Source organism: Phalacrocorax aristotelis, chromosome 6 (assembly GCF_949628215.1).
Source record: "Phalacrocorax aristotelis chromosome 6, bGulAri2.1, whole genome shotgun sequence".
NCBI lineage: Eukaryota > Metazoa > Chordata > Aves > Suliformes > Phalacrocoracidae > Phalacrocorax > Phalacrocorax aristotelis.
The window spans coordinates 52584021-52603601 of NC_134281.1; the positions used below are offsets into that span (position 1 = coordinate 52584021).

The 19581-nt window shown below is 36.1% G+C and overlaps 1 protein-coding gene across 4 annotated transcripts in view; it reads right to left on the reverse strand.

Moving 5' to 3' along the window:
* The window catches only part of ZZZ3 (zinc finger ZZ-type containing 3), a 60678-nt gene that overhangs the window by 28794 nt on the left and 12303 nt on the right, over positions 1 to 19581 (reverse strand). For all 4 annotated transcript variants that reach the window (XM_075097897.1, XM_075097895.1, XM_075097896.1 and 1 more), the window contains exons 2-3: positions 5567 to 5723; positions 1551 to 3112 (exon numbers count right to left, since the gene is read on the reverse strand). In XM_075097897.1, the coding sequence (XP_074953998.1) occupies positions 1551 to 3061 (1511 nt within the window). In that variant the 5' untranslated portion in view covers positions 3062 to 3112; positions 5567 to 5723. The remainder of the gene's footprint in view (positions 1 to 1550; positions 3113 to 5566; positions 5724 to 19581) is intronic.

Consider the following 19581-nt stretch of genomic DNA (forward strand, 5'->3'; position numbering starts at 1 on the left):
AGGATAAAAATAACAGCAGTTTCTTTTGGAATTCTGCATTCAGGCAGCAAGTTAGTCCTAGCTGCAATTTCAAAAGCTCCCCAATAAGGTCTCACTAACAAGCTGCCAATCCGAACAACTACTAGTCGTATCTTCAGAGCAACTGCGTATATTCAAAAGCTAACACTAGGGCATGTTCCTGAAATTCTTCAAGAACAATTTAGATCTGTGTTTAATTATAAGAATAGAAAAAAATACTTTTATTTTTACAATATTTAGATTCAATTGCATGCTTTGATTTTTAAAACCTGCATTTCGGACATGTTTAATTTGAAAGAAGTAAAAATTGAGGCTACCTCTACAAATCTAATCTGATGTTTATAACTTTTCCTAATAAATACAAAAAATAAAAAAGAGACGTGACTAACGTATCTTTGCACTAACATAATTAGTACAGGCATCCTACAGATACAAAAACATCCAAAAAAACAACTGTCATTTTTTCCATTTATGACTTAGGAAACAGCAATCTTCTCTCTATCTACCAGAAAAAGTGACCATACACTTTGGGCTGATGGCTGAATTACTGATGTTTTGAAATCATAGTTTGTCTGAACCATGCTCTAATTCACCATTTTCTCTGATTAAAGTAATGTATTCATAACTAACATTGAACAAAATTTCATTATAAAAATGCAGCTCCAATACCAAAAAACCCAAACTTCTGCTAAAAACCCAGTCAAACATCTACTGAACAGCAAAACATAGAAATCAAAACAGCATTACAAAGGCTGTGCAACAAAAACTGTGGCCCAAACTGTCATGTGAAGACAAACTTTCTCCATGTAAACTTCCTTTACTGAGAAAATTGCCCTTTTGTTTCAAGAATCTCTTTCACAGTTACCACAAATGTAGTTACCACAGCTCTACTCACAAACATTCAGACGGTTAATATAAAAAAAATAGTGCTCTTTTCTAATAATAATTAGAACATATATATTTATATTTAATGAATAAAAACAGCAATATAGACATAATTTACTCTGGAGAAAGTTCTCCAATTGCTGAACTTAATCAATTTATCATTATTGTCTTAAGGAAGATAAGTCTTTCCCATGACACTCTGAAAATACGTATCTACACTTAAATTCTATGTACAACAGAATAATTCCATATGCCATATGTGCTGTGCCTATTGGATATGCTGATAAATAACTGAACTCTAATTAAGAGTTATAATTCCTCTTAATTTGTTTCCAGCTAGTTTGTTAGAGAAAAGTGATAACAGATGTGTTTAAAAAAATAATGAAAACAAAAAACAAAACCACAACAATTTCTGGCTAAAGAATTCATATTGCTAGAAATGTATAAACCACATTGCTGTACCATACTGCATATTAAATAGAGTTTAATTTTGTTTGGGGTAGAAACAAGGAAGAAAAATGAAGACCGAAGAGTATGAAAATTATAAAGCCCTTAAATTTTTGTGAAAATACTTTAAATATGTATTAATTTATATATTTTTGGTAAGAAACAAAAGCAGAATTCATGGTTACCATAGTTACACATACTCTTTGTTGTGTTTCAATGCCACATGATCTGATTCAAAGTAATACACATCAGGCTCTTCCTCATCATCCTCTGCAGTGTGGATGCTGGCACTCTCTTTGGCAGATGGTACATATCCAGCAACAAGCCTAGCCTCAGATAGTGGCTTTCTTAGTCCATCACTCCCATGATCTCCCGTATTACAATTTCTCTCTTTTTCATTCTGTTTAACTTCTTCAGACTTTTTGGGAGATCCATTGATATTATTAATACCTACAGGTACATTCTTTTCAGTGGGACTAAGATTATTTTCCTCAACCTGTCCGTTTTCTCTACAAGGAGAGTTATTTTTAGTAGGGCTACTTCTGACAGGGGCAGCCCTTCGTGGTGAAGTTCTCAATGTATATCTGTGTTCTTGAAGTTCCGACATAGATGTCATTTGAGCTGATACACAGTCCAGCACTGAAGAATGTGGTTCAGGTTCACCTGAGATTGATGCACTGTCATGATGAGTATTCGGGTTGCTATTGGTGTTTTCAGCACACTGTTCCTTAGAGGCACTACTATCTCCTACAACATCTACCTCCTCCTCCGAATCCCTTAACAAAGATGACTGGATTTCAGAAAAGGACCCTGTAGCTGGCTCATCTGCCTGATTAGCATGCTCCTCAGGCAAGCAGTCATTTATTATTTTGTGGTCCTCTAACTTTACCTGTTCTTGAGAGTTTGTGCAAGGCACATAATGGTCTACAACACTGTCCTCCTTGCTGCTATTAAGCAACAACGAAGAATGGGCAAATGAATTTCCATTCTCTGCTACGGTTTTGTCCTTGGGCATACAGGAACCAGCACTGTTTTGCTTAGTGTTCCCATCAAGCTGACAGTCATCACAGTTAAGAGAATTTGAGTCTCTCTCACCAACACCGTTGACAGTCTGATAACTTGCAATCTCGTCAACTATTGCAGAATTATTAAATCCTTCTGCACAGACATTCACCTTTTTAACTTCCCTTTTGTCACAATCATCCAATATAAGACATCGACAAGCGCGTTTAGTCCCTGTGGAGACTGCATCATTGTCCGACACTAAGCTTTTATGCTCCAATGACTCCTTTTCTGTTTTAGTAGGCAAGTCTTCTTCTGAACTGTTGGGTACCTCTGAACGTAGACAGCGCTTAATTCTTTTCAAAACTGGTGAAACAGGTTCTGCTTGCTTTTTTTCACAATTTTCCACAGTTTGTTTATCAACATTATCTTTCTCTGAAGTAGACAGCCCTCTCTTTCTAGGGCTCACCCATGACTCCCGAGCACTTTGTTGTTTCAAATCAGTAGTTCTTCCACCGTTACTTCCCTTCTGAGTTTGCACAGACTCTGGTCTCTTCTTTGGTGACCTTGACCGTATTTGAGGATGGGGTGAAACCTCTTCTGGATGAGCAATACTACGGTTTCTTAAGGTTCTACCACAAAAGTTTTCATCCAAACCATTTAAACCCACTGTAGATCTTGTAACACGAGTAGATCGAGAAGCAGCCATACTATGGCAAGTCCCTAAAGTATGTTCATCATGATCCACTCATTGGGAAACCTTTGAAAAAATGTGAAAAAAACAGTCAGAAAAAATATTTTAAAAGACACCTACAGACATAACAACTCTGAAGAACATACTGTCACATTTATACCTAATGTAAAACTGAATGGGCCTATTCAATGTATTAATACCACTTCTTTCTGTGGCATTTCCTCAGGGCATTAAAAAAGTTTTCCATCTAAGCTACAAAGGAGCTGACTTGATATTTGTGGTCGTTCTGGCTTTAGTACTTGTGTGTGAATGTTGTCCATATTTATGCCTTATGTAAGGCTGGAATGTTCCAGTTAGGCTCCATTACTAAAATATACTATTTTTACATACTGTACATATGATCTAACGTACGGGTATTATTATTTACTTTTGTCTGGTCAAATAAGAGGTATCAAATCACATTGTTAACATAACAGATTCCAGTTACGTAGCTTCACATACTAAAAAGGAAACTATTAAAATTGTATTTGCTTGCTCACCTGTTGCTTAGAACAAAACCACATCACTCGTAAGTAACAACACAGAATTGCAAGTCTAATTTAACAGGGGATTAAAAAAAAATATCACACCAGTAAAAATAGTTACAGTCACTAATAGTAAAAATGAACTAAAAGAAAATGCCTGAATCAAAATCATAAAATCGTTCAAGCTGGAAAGGACTTCGGGAGCCAGTCTAGTCCAACCTCCTGCTCAGATGAACATCAAGACTAAATTCAGGTTTAGTTACACAGGGCATTGTCCAGCTGAGTCTTGAAAAACTCCAAGTACAGATATTCCACAACTTTTCTGGGCAACTTGTTCCAGTGTTTAATTGTCCTTACAGTGAAAATATTTTTTCTTAAACCCAGGTGGGGCCTCCCCTATTTTTGCATCATCTACGTCAACAAAAAGCCCGGCTCTATCTTGTCAGTAATCTCCTCTGAGGTACTAAAGGTTGTTTCCCAAGCCTTGCCCATTTTTAAACTTTTCATACAGTTGGTGAGATGAATCACCACCTACATTGGATTTAAGTAAATTCAGACTCAAAGCTAAGTTTAAAACATCCAGTTTGAGAGTGTCTGTATTTCAGATTTCAGGGTGAAACGTAGGAGTACTCAATTTACCCAAACTCAAAATAACATTTTTAATAGAAGTCAGTTCAGTCTTATCCTTCTGCTCATTTCATCTTTAAAAGTTCAATGTGTCAAACTGCATATCACCACAAACCTGTCATAATATCCACGATAATGAATAGATTCACATTTGGACATAATGGCATACCTTTCCTTTTCCGTCTTCCCAAATTCCAGATTATACAAACCTGTTCAACTGACATATGATGTAAAGACTTAAAATTTTAAATATGGAACCAAACCTTTTACATGTTATTTAGAACAAATATCCTCCAAATGATAAATAGAGGAAAATTGTTTCATAAATTCTCACAAATTAACTGTTTAGGTATCAGATGGTCCTAGACCAGAAAAGAGAGAAGAGGACAAGACCAGTACACCTCTTAAGCAATAAAATTCTGTTTGACAACTAACAGTAATTACTATAATCTGTTCAGGTATTCATAATGCAAGCAGTATTTCTTAATGAAAGTAATGTATCCTAAAATTATTGCTTGGTATAGCTCTAGATAAGTGTAAGACAGCACATAATTTTGTGTAACTTGGTATAGCTCTGGATACAGCTATATAAGACAGTGTAATGAAGAAAAAGCAATTACGAAGTAGGAATTTCAAATGTTCTCAAAAGTGTCTTGTATTTGTGCTGCTACAACTCTCCTGCTTGTTAGCTATTCCCGCTGCCTTACATGAATGCTTGGAAAGGTGCACTGTTTGTATTCCTGGAGACACAGGTAAAGAACTACTATCGTACTAACATCCATTCTGTCCATTTAAAAGTAACGATGCAGGACAAAGTGTGAGGTGTCCAATGAACTCTGTCTTAAGAGAATATACAAATAATATGACTAACAGCAAATGTGCAAAACATCAATAGTTGAGTTGAAGAGAGAACCACGTAACTATGTGCTAAGCTATGAAGAAAACCCATGTAACTATGTCTTGTCTATAAGGGTTGTTTATACCTATTTGCCACATAGACAGCTTTGCCTGTATATTCTCCCCTTTTACAGACAAGTTCAATACCTTCTGAAGAGTGATCTCACCTGAGGTTAAGCCCAAAAAACAGTGTCATTTAGATATTCCGTTTCACCTAGGTTGTTCTAATTAAGGCTAGCACGCATTAAGGATAAGTAACTGACATTTCAAATGGATACCAATAAAACAACTTAAACCAAATTCCACGGTACACTTTGGTGAGTAATTACAGCTGAATTCAATGGACATTAGAAATTATATATAAGACAGAAATCTTTACTGATTTGCTGGTATGTTACTTTCTAAAGAAATACACCTTACAAAACAAGTAAAGAATTTATTAGTAACTTAGTACAAAATGTAAAAAACTTACCATTGCAGAACTAGAAGAAATATAAACTTCTGACATTTCATACAACAGACTCTCACTGCACCACTCGAATAGTATCAATCACCATTGCTGATATTCATGGTGTAATCCAAATGCCTCTTTACTAGTTTATGCCATCACATTAACAAGATTTTGAAAACTGTTGAGAAAAAGACAAAGGCATCAATGAAACACTTAAATTATTTCATTAAAAATTAAGAAGAATGCAACAGGACATATAAAAAGTAACAACTTTTTAAAGAAGTAATTATCAATTTTACAAGTGTCCAACATAAAGAACAGTATGCTATAAAGCAATGAATAATGTGAAATGCTAATTGAGGTTTCAAATGCAAAATATCTTGGTTATTTTTATGTGATTCACTGTATCACACTAAAGATTTGCAAGCAAATAAATTTCACAACAGAATCATGCGTTAGGGGCGTTCAAACCTCAGAAGATATGTGAAGAGACACAAGAAAACAAGTAGTGAAAGATATTACTACAGCTAATGAATTATGAAATGCATTGTCAAATATATTTTATAATTAGATACACAGTGAAAAACAATTATTTCTGCTATTTAATTTTAACCAACTGAGCAGAACTCAAAACTTACATTGGCTCCAAATCCCTGAATAACCTTCATCTACACACTAGGGGTGAAATGGTTTCCAGAGTTCATGTTAAACTTATTCTTCACCCACGGAAACAATGTATACTACCGTGTTTACAGTGGAAGTGAACCAATTTTGATATTGAAAGACAGAAATCTATGGATCCAAAAGCCACACAACGCCTTCAGAGTTTAGGCATCAGTGCCAATGCCCAACAGCTATTACTTGAAAAAACATGCCAGGAATTACATTTAAGAACATCTAGTATTATGGAAGCACCATAAATCACTATAGAATAGTGATTACTGAATCTTTCTTTGTATTTTGTTGAATTCGTAAAAGTGAACTTATTTTCATACTGACAATTCAGAAAATTCATGATGCATAGCACAAGCTGACAGGTTTCTCTGCATTTTTCTTTCTACACAGTTATTATATTTAGATTATATGCATCCAAAACCTTTGGAAATTTTCTTCTTTACTTTCAACCTACTTATGATTTTGTACTAGTAAGAGCAAAAAACAAATTCCCCATTAAGTTGACAATTCAAAATATAAACCGAGCCAAATAAGAGATTAATAATGTCTAGTTACAGTGAAATTCAATAATGAAAGAAATTTCTACAATGATGTTACATGAAGTATCATAAATTCCATTACAAGGATAACTAAATCAAATTAGATTTCAATTATTCAGTGGAATTTCTTAATTTAACAAACAGCAGAAAACTGTCATAATAAAAGACAAACAAAGAATGGAAAAACATTTGAAAATGCAAGAGAGAAATGGCTGAAAGGAATGAGCAAAAAGGAACAGTTGCTACTTAGCCACACCAGGAATGGAAGCAGAAACAGCGAGACATGAACTCCATAAAGAGCTCCAATATCAAGTAACTTCTGCCTGTGTCCCCCCAACATCAAGTTTCTTGTGTTTTTAATATTCTGGTACACTCTTAGTTACTTAAACCTATATTGTTGGCTTTCCTATAGATCCCTTTAACTGACAGGAAAGACACATATGTAGATACCAAAAGTAAAGAGAGATTTTGACAGATTTTTACAAAAACCAAACAACACATCCCAACAAAAATCCCATAGCTCAGTAACTTTGGTAAAATACAAAATACAGAAAAAAGCCTGAAACAAAATATAACAGTGAATCAATCAGAAGATCCAATATCAACATTTTTAATTACTTTACCAGTACCTAAGTAAAGAACAATTGTATAAGTTGTTTCAAGAACAGCTGCAATAGTAATGCCAGTCTTTCCTCAGATTTGTATACTTTATCTCCCCTCTCCTCTAAGTTCTTTCCCTTAAAACAACCCTATTTTACTCACAGCAGGAAAGACATAACCCTGCTGTGCCCAGTCACCTTTGGGGAGAGCGATCACATTTTAGGAACAGCAAAAACAACTTGTAAGTATCACAATAGGAGAAACCAAGGTGGGGGGAAAAACGTTTTACCTAGTCAGGATTTTTTTGTTTTAGTAGCAGTTTCGGGGGCGGGGGGGAATTAAAAATGGAAAACTTTAATCAGGATACACTGAAACAACTGCAACTCAGTTACTGCTTAAAAACTAGAAAACAACATTCACAAGAGCTTACTAAGTGAAAAATGAAGTAACTTCTCCGAGAAGTTTCCTTGGGAAAATTATCTTGAAAAGAAACTATTGTTTCTTTACATTTCATAACCAATTAGAATTACTTTTTTCATCTAGAACAACCACATCTTCCATGGCAGAGAAATACAATAGAAGAGTAATTTAACGTTTTGGACACCGCTCATCTTTGAAGATATTTATGAGTTGGAATAAGGAGCGCAAGGGAAACTAAATAGGCTTTTAGGTCTAAGCCATTCCTCAGGGAACCACATCAACAAGAAAGAGAATACTGCAATAAAGACTTGAAGTCTAAAAAGAATCAACTAAGAAACAACACAGTCTGGTTTGCAAATCACACTAAAAGTGGGGAAGTTACAGGTGACAGGAGAGTGTAATCCAGACAGAGACAAAGCTTTGCAGTAAGAAAGGGACTCTGAATTTGTCTCTTGTGGGGGAGGACCTGTGTAAGAAGCCAGCAAGCGAGTGTTGATGCTGAAACCTTATAGGCTATGGTCATACATTAATCAGCATGGAACTTCTTCAGAGTGAGACTGAAGTTCAACTGCCTACAGAAATTGTCAATACATCTTACACACAATCGAGAATTTGATGACAGCATAGGATGGAGTTTCAGGCTATGCATTTTAGCATTTGAGAACCCTTAAGGTGTTACATAGCTTTAGGTGGACTCTACAGATACACACCATAGTCATATAATTGCACTAGAATTTTTATTTCACTTAACCGGAATCCTATTTAGCAAAGCTAGTGAATGTTTAACTGTTTGTGTGAAAACCTCTAGCAACAGAGAAAACAAATTTACACAGAGATGGAAACCAATAGTTAAAAGTCAGCAGAATGAGGAAACTCCTTCCTAAATATGCAGAATAACCAATTTCTTCACTGGATTAAGCCAGTACCGGGTATCTGGGAAACAAGTTGATCATTTAAAGGAACCCCGAGATTTAGGAAACACGTACATAGTTAAAGGTATGTTCAATATGGCCCTAAGCTAGAAAAGAAAGTGAAGAAAAGAGGTCAACATACAAACATAGTGGGTGTATCCGCATACGGGATCTGAAAGCAGCAAAGGAATGAAAGCCTCTACTACAATTGTGTGGTGGTTCTTTTTTTACATATGGTACTTACGATGGATATAGTAACATTACATGCAACATTAAACAAACAAAAATATTGTGTATTTTTGGAGAGATGAGGGAAGAGACTCTTGCAACAGGAAGAAGTCTCCAATAGTTGTCTGATGTCACTATTTTATGGAAATGGACAACAGCTACAGCAACCTGATCGCAGCAGCACTCTCCAGTCCCCATACTGCAGTAAACCCCAAAATTACTTCAGAAACCCTATCTGTTACTGGTGTAGTTACCATTTACAAGAGCAAATGCGACACATGTATAATTGCCCTCTCCTGTTTAATTTTCTGTCTGCTCTAGATCTGTGGGACCTTGCCTGCGTCTGGCTGAAAGGAATATTGCAGAACGTTTTATTTCAGTCATAAGACTTTTTGATCATACTATTTTCTGTCATCAGAACCTGAGAGTCCTAAACATATATTCCTTCTTTAAAACATTGTATTTTATTCTTTTAAAAATCTGTGTCAGATTTTACGTTATCTTTTTCAAATTGTAACACTTCAGAAGAAACACCCCTTGTACACACATCTTTCTAATTCCAAAAAGTGTAACTTTTTCTGGGAAAGAAAACAAATGGAAACAATCTGTATCAATGACAATAATATGGTGTGATTTGAGAGTATAAGACTGTACATAATTCAGGCAGTTTGAGACAATGTATGCTCAATTATTCTGTATCTCATCCCAAACCATTTCTTTAACTTTGAAATCCTGCTTCCATTGACCTAATTATTTTCTTGACTGCTATTACAATGCGATTTATAGAACTCCATTAAAATAACTGTGACTTTTACATAAGAATATAGCAAAGTCTGCCATATTTCTGAACCTATAAACATTGCCTGTTTCTTTCAGAATCTCTCAGAACCACTCTCAGCCTCTGGCAATTATTTACGTTTTCAGAAATAGCAGCCCACTAGGAACAAACTTGCTACTGGTCTGTCTCAGTGCAGATACAAAACTGATGGCCAAAGAAAGCCAAAACTGGCTTTCTCAAACCTCTTTCTAAATTCCACTTCTCCCAATAATCAGAGCTGACAAACCTGAGTTTGACCTGACCCTGTGTCTGTAACTCAGTTTTCTACATTAAAGTGATTTAACAAATAAAAAGCATAACATTTATTGCGTATCTCCTGTTTGTCATTATTTTCTATTATAAGCATGTCAACTTTTTAACCAATTACTGCATCCATATACTAAGCGTGCGTGCATGCAATCTTTAATTGTTAGCAGAACCCTGTATATGCTTCATGCTATGGCTCTTGGTGGGGGGTGCAAAATGACATCTTCTGGTTTTGTATTTTCCACCGAGAATTACACCAAACGTATCTTGAATAAGCTTTTGTGTTCTGATTGCCTAGAGACATCCTGATCATTACACCATTATCTTTCTTATCAGCTTTACACTCCAGACCACACTATTTCAGTGACACAGAAAAAACCAATTAGACATTATACATTTTAAGCATGCATAGTACTGCTTAAGTGTGTATCCCTAAAGAAAAGAATATTTATTTGTTTAAGTCACCTATGAATAAAACCGGTGTATCTCTGTGGTATAAAACAGCAATTCTTAAATTCTCTGCAGAGCTATAGATTGTTATTTAAAACAGTACATTTTCTAAAATGGAAAGTTTATGGCATAAAATGAAGACTGAAGAAGCTATTTATGTAAACAGAATCTAATCCCTTACAGAAATATTTGTCCAAAACAAAAAATTAGCATCTTTGAACAGAAGAGAACCTGCAGAGACATCAGATTATCAGGACTTTGGTTTATCTCCACATATGAAGTATAACATTTCCTAGCAAAGTGGTATTACTAAACTGGGGATGAATTCCATTTAACAAATTATATTCACCAGTCTATCACATCTAGAGTACGCCACCGTCTCTTCCCACACGTACTGAGCTTAGCATAACTACACTAGCAAGGAATTAGTTTTCCAGAGAAGGCACTATACTTCTGATTTCACATGAAATCAAAATAAGCAATACTTTCAAATGATAGAAATAATCCCCACCAAAATACATTATAATGGTCTTACTTCAAATAATATATAACAATAAGCAGCTTAAAGCTATAATGAAAGTTTAAATGCAATAAAAGTAAAAATAAACATTATGAGGCTCCAAGGTCTGGAATTACTCTGAGATTTCAGCCATTTCTGACACAGTAAGATTTTATTACATAAGGCCAAAATAAAGTTTGTCAGAACAGAACTACCTATATTTACTTTATCTTATATATAGGATAGCAAGATGAAATAAAGAAAAATAGAAAAATTTAGAATAGTAGGAAAAAATTATCAACAGTTTTTTTAAAGTTGTAACACTCAAAACTAGCAGGGACATGCTCTACCAAAAAACTAGAACTGGCAAAGAACTGGAATGGGTAGTTCAATATGCTGATTTTCTTCCTTAAAACAGATGGGTTCACCAGGCCAGACAAACCTATTCTTACATAAGGGGGTGGTGGGGTGGGGGGTCGGTGAAAATCTTTGGAGATAATCTTCTTACGGAAAAAACTGTTTCTAGTTCTGGGGAAAAAAAATGGAAGAGCGAGTAAGCTGAATCTTGTACTTAAATAATAGGATGTGTGAAAATAAACAAAAGCTTAACCTCATTGCCATCACTGTCTTAAATTGACCCCTCTTTCTCTAAAACCACAAAATAAAGAAAAAGATCAAACCAGCAAGTTATACGACAATGACTAGCAGCGCACATCTGTTACTTGGTATCCCTTTCAGTCAGCAGCGGGTTATCAAAATGGCTGACTGCACTGATACTTCTCACTCTTCTGGGCTACCTACATGAGGACATTTATTGGGAGGATGGGTATGATAGAGGCATCACCCCTTTTCCAGTCATACATTCCAAGTTAAGGTTGCAAAGTTACTTTATATAAAACTAAATATTAATTATACAAACGTAACTGTAATGCAGAACTCTAGAAAAGTAACCACTCTATCAAATTTCTTCTCCTTAGAGAAAAGCCCTGAACTGTTTTTGGTTTCTTATATCTTGGCCAAATTAGAGTTTGTGCTGAAATCATACATTGAAGCATCTGCCTCAGACTGATATTCTCACCCTGCTGCCTCTCCCCTCAATTCTCCATCAAAATAATTACTCATTTCTGTGCACAAATATGGAATTTTTTTTTTAAACCCTCTTACTGCTTAAGACACATCTGACTTTTTCTTCAAGAAGTTTTTCTTTCTCCATGTTTTGGAATAAGAAATTGGAATTTGGCACAGAGGAGCATTTGCCTGAGAACAAAAGTCCTGGTGGAGCTGTGATGAAGGCAGGCTAAGAAGAATGCTGAACATGAATGGACAGGTAAGGAGAGCAGCTACATTAGAAAAGTGAGTGGATGCTGACTGGAGATCCTGAAGAACTCCTAGACAACAGTAAGATCACAGCTGTGAAAGAGGAAAACTGGAACTGGGAGTAACTGGAACAAGCAGATAGGCAGACCTAACAGAATCTGGGATCTTACCTAGTCACAACTAATCTAACTGAAAACAGACTATGCAAATAACTTCCATGTCCCATTAAAAAAAAAAAACAAACAACCCAAAACCAAACCAAACAAACGTCCCCTCCCCCCCAACAAACAAACAAAAAAAAACACAAAAAAAAAACCAAAACAAAAAACCCCAACCAAACAAAAAACCCCCACACTTAACCTCACCTATTGGACATCACCCTATATCCTTCTCACCCCATTTACCTACTCCACTATATCATCCCAGGTGAAAGCCCCACTCTAAATTATAATATGCTTTTCATGTGAACCCCTTCAGCTGCTAAATAGCTTTGCTGTTACCCGAAGAACATCTCCTGTGCAGGATTACCAAAACATGTAACTAACATCTTTGAGATACATCAAATTATACAGGTTCTTGAAAAGCTTATTATAAAATTAAATACACTAGGTTGATTACAGTAACCATTTATGAAGATGTTATTCTAGCAGAATAGACTCCAGAAGTATTTAATCTCTTAACCATAGCTAGAACATAGTTTTATATCAATAAATAGGAAAAATATTTCTTTCCTAATGAAGTTATTATTGCAACATGCAGAAAATATCAAGCATAAAAAGATATTTCTTTCTTCCTACAGGTAGGTTGCAACTGTAAGGGGTGATCAAGTACTTAATAACCCTGCTAACAGCTTACAGATTAAAACGAAGCTGACACAGAAAAACAGTGCTCCATTACTTTCTTAAAAGCCCCAAGACAAACTTGTTCATTTTTGTAGAATACTATACTGGAAATATCTACTCTGATTTACTTTCCAAACAGCAACTGCAAACATGCTGTCCTGTGAAGTACACTGTAATATGTGTACTCCATAGAATCTATTTTTATCCCAGATGATTTTCAGCCAAGGGCATGCATTTGAACTACACCAATTATTTTACTTCTTTACATGCAACATCACAGCATCAGCTACATAAGCCTCAGAAGGCTATCATAATGACAAACACTGACATACAAGACAGAGCAGTACTACATACACACAACCAGGGATTCTGCATGGGTTGTGCTTAGAAGTGCTGGCGCATAGGTACTAAGGCATGTACAAACCAGGGAGCTTGGAAAACGGGAGTGTGAGGCATGCAATGCTTCCTGTCAAATATTTTGAATGTTGCATCAGAATTAAAATCTTTTGGTCTCAGTTTTTCATCAAAAATTAAAATGTCCCCTCTCTCCCCAAAATAAAAAAAAAGGCAAGAAGGAAGGATGTTTTTCCAGTTATCTCCATTCATGAAAAATGTTTTAATCACTTATTTTCTATCTGATAATATTTCCAACTCAGTATAGGAGATAAGCGCGTTATTCTACAAGCAGACCAGCAAAACTGCTATCCTGTGGGCTGGCTCTCTGTAGTCCTAAATGCAACCCTGTCCTGCCAGACACCCCGCATCACCTCCAACATTTCTAAAAACTTTATGTTCCTCCCTCTGGCCACCTCCAAATCTCAGAGATGGTGTGGCCAGTTCCAATCTATACATGCACTGAACAGACTGCTAGCAAACCATGTACAGCAGGTAACTGCTGGGCTCAAACTGCAATCCTCCTTAAAAAGGGGACCTCAACTTTCATGGAATCTGCAAACTTTACACTTCTGAGATCTTCACTCCCATGCTAAATTTAGGGGGATGCTATGTTGGCCAAGAGATTCAAATATAACTCAGTGATAACGGTAAACAGATAGAGGGACACCTTTTTGCCTAAACTGAAGGGTTGATCTAAATTATGGCTCTAAATGCTTAAAATACATTCTGGACTGACTGGGGGCAGAGGGAATCCAGAACTATCCTGGCATCTATCAACAAAAGAACCGAAGTCTGTCACACCTCTGCTGTGGCCCTGCTGCGTCTTCTGATGCATTTTCATGCTCCCACAATTACAGGCATCCCTTGCCCCATGAGCTGATACTGCAGGTGTAATTGTGGCACCACTCGTAACCAAGCAGATGCGTTCTCACATGCCAGGTGCTCTACAAAGAAACAGACTATTCCTATTGGACAAACTATGCTTTAACCTTGAATTTAAATACCATAGTAGCCTGCTACTACAGAATCACGGAATCATTTAGGTTGGAAAAGACTCTTAAGATCATCAAAGTCCAACCATAAATGATTTGCCTTATGTCACTTTTTGATTGGCAGTTATTTTTAAGAGCCCTAGCTCTTTTAAATGCTCATGTGGCAGTGTTACGACTTACTTATATATTAATAAAATTGTTTAGCACAACTGACTGTTATACTGAGTCAAGTCTCTGGCCCACAGCAAGCAGAGAAACATCTATTTTCTGCAGAAACAGTCTGAGATACCACAGCTGTTAAATGTTTCACTGATAGGATGATGGCATGATTCACTGATATACCTCTCTGCTAGAACCTCAACATCGTTGCAGTTCTCAAAATGGTTTTTTGTGGCAAAAAGACCCAACCCCGCTTTTTGTTCCAGCCTTCCATACAGAATAGTTTATTTTCATAGACTCTTTTTGCTTTTTAGTCTAATGCACAGCGCAACTGCTAGCTACGTTTAGCCATGCATGCAAGCTTTGCCTTTGCAGATAGCCTCTCAGAGCAGTTTTAAGCATGTTTCCGTTCTGTGAGAGCTGGATGTCAGCATCATCCACACAGACAACAAGCCTGTCTCAGTCATTCTCTGAGTCTTCAGAGTGATGAGATGTCTCATCATTCTGTGACTACTCGAAGGCAGACAGAAATTTTCTCCCAGTGCTTGGGCATCCTGACAGAACAGCAGGTATCAGCACTTAGAATGTCTTACAACTTATTCTTAGATTCTTTCCAAATTCTGCTTTGCAACTGACACTGAGCTTGTTAAGCAGAGAGGTTTCATATCCCTCTATAGTTTGATGTTCTCATTCTTTGTTCAGTCTGTATTTAAGTGTTCTGAATAAAGACCATTATGCATATTTCAGTCTACTTGGATTCCAGAAGTTTCAACTGGCAAGTACTGAAGGTGTTTTAAGTGCATTAGCAACTGCATTTTTTTAAAAAGCTCTTACAGTAACAGCGACCAGCCACTTGCTGTTTGATTGCTGTCCTGTCTCTGGGCACAGGAAAAAAAACCCTTTCAAAATGAACATTATCAAATACCTTTCCTTTTAATTACAGCATACCTACTGGTAATAGAGGCCTTGATTTTAAAAAAAACCAAGCTTTAAGAGTGGTCCCAGTTCAACTAGTACATTACTCTGTCTAGCTGCTTCTGGCTACGTCCAACTACTTCCAGATAGGATAGCTGGCCACAATTTCCTTGATTCAACACTATAATGGTGGTCTATTTTCCTTTTTTTATTCTAATGTGTATATTTCAAGTAGGGCTATGATTGCATCATGCGCAATCTTGTTTTGCTTGATTGCTATTTTGCTTTCTTCTCTTGATCTGCTCAGAAAGTCTTTGTAGGCCAGTACACTCACTGATAAACAATATGCTGCATTTAATTTCCTGGGGTTTCTGTGTTCTGCCTTGCCTATGCTTACAGTGCTAACTGGAAATACAAAGAAAGTTCTGTCTGGCTTGCATTTACATTTAAAATCTCAGCCTTTTAGTTACTGCTTACTTTCTCAATATGAACATTTTTTTCGTTTGAACACTTTGGTATAAAATGCCATTATCACACTGTAAAAAACCGAGAAGAGAGGCGTTTTTTTTAACAATAACTACGGGTCTTTGCTTTTCTTGTGACCACTGATAAATAACCTTTAGGCTTGCTCTACTTACATTTTTAATCTAGATGCAGGCTTGCTCGTCAGTTTTGCAGTTTCTACAGCCCTTGGCACAGTAAAAACTCAGACCAGTCTGATTCATACTTTTTTTATCTTTAAAAGTCACAAATTAATTATCTTGAAAGATTCAGCCAGAAGAGTAAAACTTTTCACACGGTACAACTACGCATCAGCTGTTTTTTCTCCAGGTATCTCAATAACTTGTTGATTATACATATTTTATAGATTTAAAATGCATTTCTAAGCATTTCTGAGATTTTACAACGTTAGTCTAAACCCATCGCTAACCTGTCAACACACTGCTGAAACACAACCACAGTTTACCCTCTGTATGCTTTTATTTTTGCTTCCTTTACTCAACTTTGTGATATAAGGAATACCCAGGTATTCTGCTTTGATTGTTACTGTTCTTCTGTGTTGCTTTGTTTTGCAATACTCAGTTTATGATTTCGTGCACCTACATGAGACAATTTACTTTCAAAACCATGCTCACTGTTCAAGCATAAAATGAAAAACTGCCTACAAAGTGAAAAATTCATTCCGATCCTATTATCCCCTCATAGTTGCTGAATACTTCATCAAGCACTTCCTAAATATGTTCTATGCTCCAGGTATTGAGATGTTGCACTACATTTACAGAGCAGAAGGGACTACCTATTACCGCCTAAGCACATGAACATACCTGTCACCTATGCACATGTACACTCACTTGCCCATTACAACGTACATTAATTGTCCATCCATTTTCAAAATTTCTTCCTCTTTAACTTTAAAATCAAACAAATTATTTTAAACTTTATTAATTTCAAACCTCTTTCTTCACACTGAGTCAGACCAAAGGTCTATCCGGTCATTACCTTGCCTCCAACAGCAGCCATAAGGAGAAGGCTAGGGAAGAGCTGCTGTGCTCAATAGCGTTCCAGCTTCCAACTATTTCTAGCTCAGGGCCCTCTTATAAGTCATACATGATTTCAATCTATTTAGTAAACTTCAATGGATTTCTCTTCCATGAATTTTTCCCTGTCCTCCCTTGAGCTCCCATACATTTTCAGCATCCAAGCTATCGCACTGATGTGTTTGTAAAAAAAGAATTCTAATTTTTCATTTTTACAAATGGGTATAAAGACCTATACCCTGGCAAAAACGAAAGGCTGCAAGGTTCGATATCCATGCAACTCTCACAGCAACTTCAGTTTTAACTCCTTCTCCTTACTGCTTTCAATTGTATTATTTTTTTTATTTGCAGAACAAAATTTTTGTGTTTTACTGAGAGCTCCCCCTTCTGCTTTACTTTTTATGAGTTTACCTATATATTTTTCTTTCCAGGAATACAGGAAAAAAAATAACCAAACGTAGTATTATCTGTGATGAAAAGGCACTGCATAAACGAAGTATGCCTTTCCAACTACAACGTCATGGAGGTTTCAAATGGATATGCTCAATACTAGTAACCTAGGTATATATCTGCAGTTTTAATCTACCCTAATAGAACATAAAAGTCGTCAAGGTTTTAAATAGCATCTTGCCTTTTCTCATTCTAATTTTCTGAAATGGAAAAATTTCTGACAGCTCTGACTTTCACCCTTTGTATCAAGACAACAGGACTCATGACTACGTAATATTTCACTGATTTTATACTTCATCAGTTATTAATTCAATAATACAGTGCAAACTATGAACGCATTTAACTATTTAACCTTCTATATAAAAATATGTCTGGCTATGGTGTCTAAAATTCTTATTAATAACTATTTCCAAAAATTAAAAGGAGATGCTCATCCTACCATTCCTAGCAATTACCCTGTAATGGCAGGTAAAAGGACTGAAGAAACATACGGTTACTATTCAAGCTCCAGGTCCAGCCACTAGAGAATTTCTCAAAGCACGAGAACAAAGGAAGAGAGCTATCGTCTACCTTCAGCATATTTTATCACAGATTCAGGCAACAGGAAGGAGCTGCCAGAAGCTGGGTCAGAGAGTGTGAATCATATAGTTTCCATACCTATCCTAAGCAAACATGAGCAGACTGCCAGAGTTCAGACACTTTCCTGAATGGCTAACCCATCACAGCAGTACAAAACCTGCGCTCGCAATTAAGTTCTCGCTCTTCACAGGCATGGGCTTTGCCTCCGAAATGCACACCAGATTGCCCATACACTGTATCAAGTGACAACACATTTAAAAGCTTCTAATTTGAAGATATTAGATACAGCTTAGGCTAAATGGCTACATTATTTACTATGGACTTACATATTGACTTACCCAAATACAACATAAAATGGATTTTTCTCTGATTTTTATCCCTCTGAAATATTCAGTTATAGAGATCTGATGACTCCAAATGCCTATTTCTTACAAGACCAAAACCAATTTGACCAGTAGCTTTCTGAGTTTGCCACAGATAGAGTTTGGAATCTTTATAGAATGAATCTGAAAATAATCAATAAAAGCAATTCCAAAGTTAGAAATCACATTCACTCACTTTGACAGTCATATGCACATTTGCATTTATAGAGACATCAAGCAGAAGATTCTACATGTATTTTTTAATAGAAAATCACTTAGAGTTTGCCAGCGGTGTCCTAAAAAGCCTTACTGACCCTTTCTAAGGCACAGTCGTTTCAAACCATTCTAAGGAATTTACCAGTGCTATGTCAAGCCAAGTGCTATGCTTGTTCCTTACTTAGTACCTCTGAAGAGCTGACATCAAGTATTAAGGATTAACTTGACAAATGTAATTTACATGCCACCCATAAAACTGCTTAACCTTTTTAAAAATATTATAAAAAAATAACTGATTGTCAGACCTCTTAGAGAACATCTAAAACTTCTGTATAAAAATCTGATATTATTCAGCTATGAACAACTGTATGTATGCTGTATGTACAGTATAATGCTGTAGCCTTAAAGGAAGTACAGTAAATACAGTAAGAATATAGCCCCTAAGCAGCCTTCACTGTATCTTGAATATACAAAGCCCTCATAACTCAACATATTATCTCTCCTAGGGCAATAAGCAATTAAACACATTGCTTTCTATATAACAGGAGAAAAAGAATATGTAAAAACCCATTACCTTTAAAAATTAGTTTCACTGTATCTGGAAACAAAGAAAGTACTGAAATACAGTGACCACATATGGCGCGGCAGACCTGAGGATGTACCTTTGCTGTACGCACCCAGAATGAATGGTTATTTTATTTGGTTTATCTCTATGGTGCTCCGCACAGAGAAGCTATCCCAAACCTTTTGATTATTCTTGTTGCCTTTTTCTGCACTAAGTCTAGCAGATAGATCAGTGCAGGATAATCATATTCAAAGCACAGCCTATGTATGTCATGGGTTTTTACCACAGAACAGTGATGT